The following is a 7,766-nucleotide window of genomic DNA, read 5'->3' on the forward strand; positions in this document are numbered from 1 at the left end:
GCAACAGTATGTATATATATATATATATATATATATATATATATATATATATGTGTGTGTGTGTGTGTGTGTGTGTATGTATACACACACATATATTGGCCACTGTGTGACACAGAGTGTTTGACTGGATGAGCCACTGGCCTGATCCAACACGGCTTCTCTTATGTTCTTATGGCTGACCCAAGGCCATTCCAGCAGCTGCAAGTGGAGGAGTGGGGAATCAAACCCAGTTCTCCCAGATAAGAGTCCACACACTTCACCACTACACCAAACTGGCTTAGATAATGGAAAGGAAAGGAAAAGTCCCCTGTGCAAGCACCAGTCGTTTTCGACTCTGGGGTGACGTTGCTTTCACAACATTTTTCACGGCAGATTTTTTTTTTACAGGATGGTTTGCCCTTGCCTTCCTCAGACATCTACGCTCCCCCCCCCCCCCCAGCAAGCTGGGGATTCATTTGGCAGACGGAAGGATGGAAGGCTGAGTCAAGCTTGCGCCGGCTGCCTGAAAACCCAGCTTCTGCCGGGGATCGAACTCAGGTCGTGAGCAGAGCTTCGGACTGCAGTACTACAGCTGTAACACTCTGCGCTAGGGGGTCTGCACACTTATCCACTACACCAAACTGGCTCAGATAATGAAAGGGAAAGGAAAGGTCCCCTGTGCAAGCACCAGTCATTTCCAACTGGTTTCACGTTTTCATGGCAGACTTTTTATGGGGTGGTTTGCCATTGCCTTCCCCAGTCTTTTACACTTCCCCCCCAGCAAGCTGGGGACTCATTTGACCGACCTCGGAAGGATGGAAGGCTGAGTCAACCTTGGGCCGGCTAGCTGAATCCAGCTTCTGCCGGAATCGAACTCAGGTCATGAGCAGAGAGTTCAGCCCACAGTACTGCTGCTTTACCACTCTGCGCCATGGGGCCGCTTCAGATAATGGAATGGAAAGGTCCCCTGTGCAAGCACCAGTCGTTTCCAACTCTGGGGTGACGTTGCTTTCACAATGTTTTCACGGCAAACTTTTTACGGGGTGGTTTGCCATTGCCTTCCCCAGCCATCTATGCTTTCCTCCCCTAGCAAGCTGGGGACTCCTTTGACCGACCTCGGAAGGATGGAAGGCTGAGTCAACCTTGGGCCGGCTACCTGAATCCAGCTTTCGCTGGGATAGAATTCGGGTCGTGAACAGAGAGTTGAGATCACAGTACTGCAGTACTGCTGCTTTACCACTCTGCACCACGGGGCTTCTTTCAGATAATGAGGGGCCTCTAGATACAGAATGTTACTAAAGTCTGGAGTCTGGCCATTCCTTCGTCTTCGTCCAGCTCTGAGAAGGCCGGTGCTCGGCCGCCCCCTGCTTCCAGTCCTGCAGCCCAACCCCGGCGAGCAGAGCTTTAGCAAAACACACCGTGTAATCCTTTGCCCCTGACACAATTTTCTTTCTGCTCAGTGATTGTGGGGAGGCTGGCACAACAGAGAGAGCGAAGCTCTGCCGGAAAGCTCCACCTCTGTTTACCCTTGGCGAGGAGCGCCGGACGCCACCCCGAGAGAGACGCGTTCAACTCCCTCATTGGCCATAAACTCTCTGGGCGACCGCCATATCAAGCGCTCTGGGTCGTCACAGAACGGAAGGAGACCGTGTGAGGGAGGCAGGGCTGCGTCTCTGTTCTTCCTCCTCCGGCCTTCTGGGGACAGCTGGACGGTTGCGGTGGGAGTCAAGATGTGGAGCAAGAAGGACCCCCAGCTCTGCTCCAGCAGGGTTCTTCTGATGATTCTCTCCTCCACAATAATGCATAGAGAGACCAGAACACATGTGAAAGTGACTTGCCCTGGGTATCCAAGCCTCATCATCCCCAGGTTATCCAAAAATCTGTTCCACTTAGGAACATCAGATAAGCCCTGCTGGATCAGACCAGTGGCCAGTCCAGCCTCCTGTCTCACACAGGGGCCTGCCAGTCCCCTTGGAGGGCCAGCAACAGGGCAGAGAGGTTGAGGCCTTCATAAGAACATCAGAAGAGCCCTGCTGGATCAGACCAGTGAGGGCCCATCTAGTCCAGCCTCCTGCCCCACACAGTGGCCAACCAGTTCCTCTGGAGGGCCAACAACAGGGCAGAGAGGCCGAGGCCTTCATAAGAACATCAGAAGAGCCCTGCTGGATCAGACCAGTGAGGGCCCATCTAGTCCAGCCTCCTGCCTCACACAGTGGCCAGCCAGTTCCTCTGGAGGGCCAGCAACAGGGCAGAGAGACCGAGGCAGTGTATATAAGAACATAAGAGAAGCCATGTTAGATCAGGCCAATGGCCCACCCAGTCCAACATTCTGCGTCACACAGCGGCCAAATATATATATATATATACACACACACACACACACTGTGGCTAATAGCCACTGATGGACCTCTGCTCCATATTTTTATCTAACCCCCTCTTGAAGGTGGCTATGCTTGTTGCCGCCACCACCTCCTGTGGCAGTGAATTCCACATGTTAATCACCCTTTGGGTGAAGAAGTACTTCCTTTTATCCGTTTTAACCTGTCTGCTCAGCAATTTCATCGAATGCCCACGAGTTCTTGTATTGTGGGAAAGGGAGAAAAGTACTTCTTTCTCTACTTTCTCCATCCCATGCATTATCTTGTAAACCTCTATCATGTCACCCTCAGTCGACGTTTCTCCAAGCTAAAGAGCCCCAAGCGTTTAACCTTTCTTCATAGGGAAAGTGTTCCAGCCCTTTAATCATTCTAGTTGCCCTATATATATGTGTTTGTGTGTATATATATATATATATATTCTAGTTGCCCTATATATATGTGTGTGTGTGTATATATATATATATATATGTATATATACACACACACATATATTGGCAACTGTGTGACAAAGAGTGTTGGACTGGATGGGCCATTGGCCTGATCCAACATGGCTTCTCTTATGTTCTTATGTGACACAGAGTGTTGGACTGGAGGGGTCATTGGCCTGATCCAACAGGGCTTCTCTTATGTTCTTATGTGACACAGAGTGTTGGACTGGAGGGTCATTGGCCTGATCCAACAGGGCTTCTCTGATGTTCTTATGTGACACAGAGTGTTGGACTGGATGGGCCATTGGCCTGATCCAACATGGCTTCTCTTATGTTCTTATGTGACACAGAGTGTTGGACTGGAGGGGTCATTGGCCTGATCCAACAGGGCTTCTCTTATGTTCTTATGTGACACAGAGTGTTGGACTGGATGGGCCATTGGCCTGATCCAACATGGCTTCTCTTATGTTCTTATGTGACACAGAGTGTTGGACTGGAGGGGCCACTGGCCTGATCCAACAGGGCTTCTCTTATGTTCTTATGTGACACAGAGTGTTGGACTGGAGGGGTCATTGGCCTGATCCAACAGGGCTTCTCTTATGTTCTTATGTGACACAGAGTGTTGGACTGGATGGGCCATTGGCCTGATCCAACATGGCTTCTCTTATGTTCTTATGTGACACAGAGGGTTGGACTGGAAGGGCCACTGGCCTGATCCAACAGGGCTTCTCTTATGTTCTTATGTGACACAGAGTGTTGGACTGGATGGGCCACTGGCCTGATCCAACATGGCTTCTCTTATGTTCTTATGTGACACAGAGGGTTGGACTGGAAGGGCCACTGGCCTGATCCAACAGGGCTTCTCTTATGTTCTTATGTGACACAGAGTGTTGGACTGGATGGGCCACTGGCCTGATCCAACAGGCTTCTCTTATGTTCTTATGTGACACAGAGGGTTGGACTGGAAGGGCCACTGGCCTGATCCAACAGGGCTTCTCTGATGTTCTTATGTGACACAGAGTGTTGGACTGGAGGGGCCACTAGCCTGATCCAACAGGGCTTCTCTTATGTTCTTATGTGACACAGAGTGTTGGACTGGAGGGGCCACTGGCCTGATCCAACAGGGCTTCTCTTATGTTCTTATGTGACACAGAGTGTTGGACTGGAGGGCCACTGGCCTGATCCAACAGGGCTTCTCTTATGTTCTTATGTGACACAGAGTGTTGGACTGGAGGGGTCATTGGCCTGATCCAACATGGCTTCTCTTATGTTCTTAGTTCCTCTGGAGGGCCAACAACAGGGGAGAGAGGCTGAGGCCTTCATAAGAACATCAGAAGAGCCCTGCTGGATCAGACCAGGGAGGGTCCATCTACTCCAGCCTCTTGTCTCACACAGGGGCCAGCCAGTCCCCTTGGAGGGCCAACAACAGGGCAGAGAGGCCGAGGCCTTCCTCTGATGTTGCCTCCTTGCTCTGGGATTCAGAGGATCACTGCCTCTGAACGTGGAGGTTCCCTTCAGCCACCATTGATAGATTTATCTTCCACGAATCAATTTAATCCTCTTTTAAAGCCGCTTGAAAGGACATTAACAAATCCGTTCAGGCCTGTCGGACCCAGAAGCACGATGACGTCGCGTGACGCATTTCTTGTCTCTAAAAATTCCTGGGAGGGGGAGGAAGAAGAGAGACGGACTCTTCCCTTCCAGGGGCATTTGGGCGACCCTCTCTGGGGGGAAAAATATTGAGATTTTCGGGCCTCCCTCGCAGAGCCATGCAAAAAAAGTACGGGAGGAGGAACACCAAAGTATTTTATGTCATTACAAACCGGCTCCCCCACAAGGGAACCACCTTTCCCCCCTCTGTCCCCCAGCGCTTATTCTGCAACACAAACTCAGCTCTGCGGCCACTGTCACTGGCGCTTTCCCCCCGGGCAGGAGACGGCTTGGGCTAGCGGAGAACTTCTGCACGTTCCCAAGCAGTTCCTGTCTGTTGGTGGTCAGCTCTGAAGCGAGCCTTTTCAGCTGCGCCGGGAGGAGGAAGAGAAGCGAGCCCAGATGGTCTCCATTAGGCCCCCCTTTCCCCTCCAGCCTCTCCCTTCGGCAGCGTAGCAGGGCACAGAGGTCAGCACACCAAGACTTACACAATCGGGCCTTCTTTCCCCGCCGCCTGCCCATCTGGGGATGCTCCTGGGAGCAGGGGCGTTTGCTTCCTGCCCTCGGAGCCCACCCAGAGCTTAAAAGAACACCAGCGCAGAGTCTCGCTCGTGGCGGGGAAGAGGGCCCGCTTATCCCTGGAGTCAGCCGTCTTCCAGGCAGAATCTTTGGTTTTGGAGGCCCAGCCCCCGCTTCAGAGTCATCAGAGAGCAGGAAGGGGAAGGGAAATGTCTGCTGGGGCCCTCCATTATTCCCTATAGAGACCGATTCCCATAGAGTATAATGGAAAACTGATCTGCAGGTATCTGGGGCTCTGGGGGGGGGTGCGCTGTTTTTCGAGAGAGAGGCACCACATTTTTCAGCACAGAATCCAGTGCCTCTCCCCAAAATACCGTCCAAGTTTCTAAAAGATTGGACCTGGGGGTCCAATTCTATGAGCCCCCAAAGAAGGTGCCCCTATCCATTATTTCCAATGGAGGGAAGATTTTAAAGGTGTGCTGTTCCTTTAAAAGTGATGGCCAGCACTCCCTTCGGAGTTCAATTATGCTTAGGGTTGCCAATCCCCAGGTGGGGGCAGGGGATCCCCCGGTTTGGAGGCCCTCCCCCCGCTTCAGGGTCGTCAGAAAGCGGGGGGAGGGGAGGGAAATGTCTGCTGGGAACTCTGTTATTCCCTATGGAGATTTATTCCCATAGAAAATCATGGAGACTTGATCTGCTGGTATCTGGGGCTCTGGGGGGGCCTGTTTTTTGGAGTAGAGGCACCAAATTTTCAGTATAGCATCTAATGCCTCTCCCCAAAATACCCCCCAAGTTTCAAAATGTTTGGACCACGGGGTCCAATTCTATGAGCCCCAAAAGAAGGTGCCCCTATCCTTCATTATTTCCTATGGAAGGAAGGCATTGAAAAGGTGTGCCGTCCCTTTCAATGTGATGGCCGGAACTCCCTTTGGAGTTCAATGATGCTTGTCACAGCCTTGATCTTCGCTCCACCCCTATTGTCTCCTGGCTCCACCCCCAAAGTCCCCAGATATTTCTTGAATTGGACTTGGCAACCCTACCTGTGGGTAGGAGGTGGGGCACGGTGTCTGATGCCCCGCCCCCACAGGTGAGAATGGATGGGAGCCCGGCTGAGCTACATCTGTCCTGGAAAGCAGAGGTGTTGGGTGGGAGAAAGGGAACAGGACCCAAGTTTGCGTGTGTGTGTGGAGGGGTGTTTGCCAAGGAACCACAGAGGGTTAAACACTCACTACCCCAGTTTCCTGAAGGCCCATTTCAAGCCACAACCTAAGCAGAGAAGCAGTGCCACTGAGGAAAGAAGATATTGGATTTATATCCCACCCTCCGCTCCGAATCTGAGTTTCAGAGCGGCTCACAATCTCCTTTATCTTCCTCCCCCCACAACAGACACCCTGTGAAGTGTGTGGGGTTGAGAGGACTCAAAGAAAGAGAGGCGGGGGATTCGCTAGTCTCGGGATCCCCAACATGGCGCCCTTGACACCTTTTCTTGTGCCCTCCCCCAGTGTTTTCAAAAAGTGGGTGGGACCGTACGGGGCTTTTGCCTGGCGAGGCTTCTGATTGGCCACTCACACTTTGATTGGCTGCGCAGATTTCTTTTAACAGCGTCTCTGGCGTCGGCTGCCGCCACAGCACGAGGATGTTCGCTGGGACAGAAGGGAAGCTGCGGCGGCCATTTTGCGGCTGCGCCAAACATTCTCCAAAAAGATCCCAAATGCGCCTGCAAGGTCCCAGCAGGGGAAGTGAGGGGGTGGGGGGGTTTGCCAGCTCCAGGTCAGAAACCTCCTAGAGATTTGGGGTTGGAGTCTGGGGAGCACAAAGACCTCAGTGGGGTACAAAACTGCCATTTTCTCCAGGTAGGGTTGCCAATCCCCAGGTGGGGGCAGGGGATCCCCCGGTTTGGAGGCCCTCCCCTCGCTTCAGGGTCGTCAGAAAGTGGAGGGGAGGGGAGGGAAATGTCTGCTGGGGACTCTGTTATTCCCTATGGAGATTTATTCCCATAGAAAATCATGGAGAATTGATCTGCGGGTATCTGGGGCTCTGGGGCCCCTGTTTTTTGAGATAGAGGCACCAAATTTTTAGTACAGCATCTAGTGCCTCTCCCCAAAATATCCGCTACGTTTCAAAACGATTGAACCAGGGGGTCCAATTCTGTGAGCCTCCAAAGAAGGTGCCCCTATCCTTCATTATTTCCTATGGAAGGAAGGCACTTAAAAGGTGTGCGGTCTCTTGAAATGTGACGGCCAGGACTCCCTTTGGAGTTCAGTTATGCTTGCCACACCCTTGCTCCTGGCTCCACCCCCAATGTCTCCTGGCTCCACCCCCAATGTCTCCCGGCTCCACCCCCAATGTCTCCAAAGACCCCAGAGATTTCATGAATTGAACTTGGCAACCCTGCCTCCAGGGGAGACTGATCTCTGTAGTTTGGAGAGGAGCTGCAATTTGAGAGTGTTCCTCAGGTCCCACCCGGAGGCTGGCAGTGCTCCCCGCAGGCCCAAAAAGATCGGGGTCCCTCTTCTAAGTCTAGGGTTGCCAATCCCCAGGTGGGGACAGGGGATCCCCTGGGTTGGATGCCCTTCCCCCTGCTTCAGGATCGTCAGAAAGCGGGGGGAGGGGAGGGAAATGTCTGCTGGGAACTCTATTATTCCCTAGGGAGATTTATTCCCATAGAAAATCATGGAGAATTGATCTGCGGGTATCCGGGGCTCGGGGGGAGGTTGTTTTTTGGGGTAGAGGCACCAAATTTTCAGTATAGCATCTAGTGCCTCTCCCCAAAATACCCCCCAAGTTTCAAAAAGACTGGACCAGGGGGTCC

General features: G+C 52.4%; 1 protein-coding gene across 1 annotated transcript in view; it reads right to left on the reverse strand.

Annotated features, from left to right (window-relative positions):
* Positions 1-1,257: 1,257 nt before the first annotated feature.
* The window catches only part of MYLK2 (myosin light chain kinase 2), a 52,863-nt gene continuing 46,354 nt past the window's right edge, over positions 1,258-7,766 (reverse strand). The window contains exons 9-11 of the mRNA XM_060263609.1: positions 6,524-6,671; positions 5,995-6,079; positions 1,258-1,355 (exon numbers count right to left, since the gene is read on the reverse strand). Coding sequence (XP_060119592.1) covers positions 1,258-1,355; positions 5,995-6,079; positions 6,524-6,671 — 331 coding nt within the window. The remainder of the gene's footprint in view (positions 1,356-5,994; positions 6,080-6,523; positions 6,672-7,766) is intronic.

The sequence above is a fragment of the Heteronotia binoei genome, chromosome 2, assembly GCF_032191835.1.
Source record: "Heteronotia binoei isolate CCM8104 ecotype False Entrance Well chromosome 2, APGP_CSIRO_Hbin_v1, whole genome shotgun sequence".
NCBI lineage: Eukaryota > Metazoa > Chordata > Lepidosauria > Squamata > Gekkonidae > Heteronotia > Heteronotia binoei.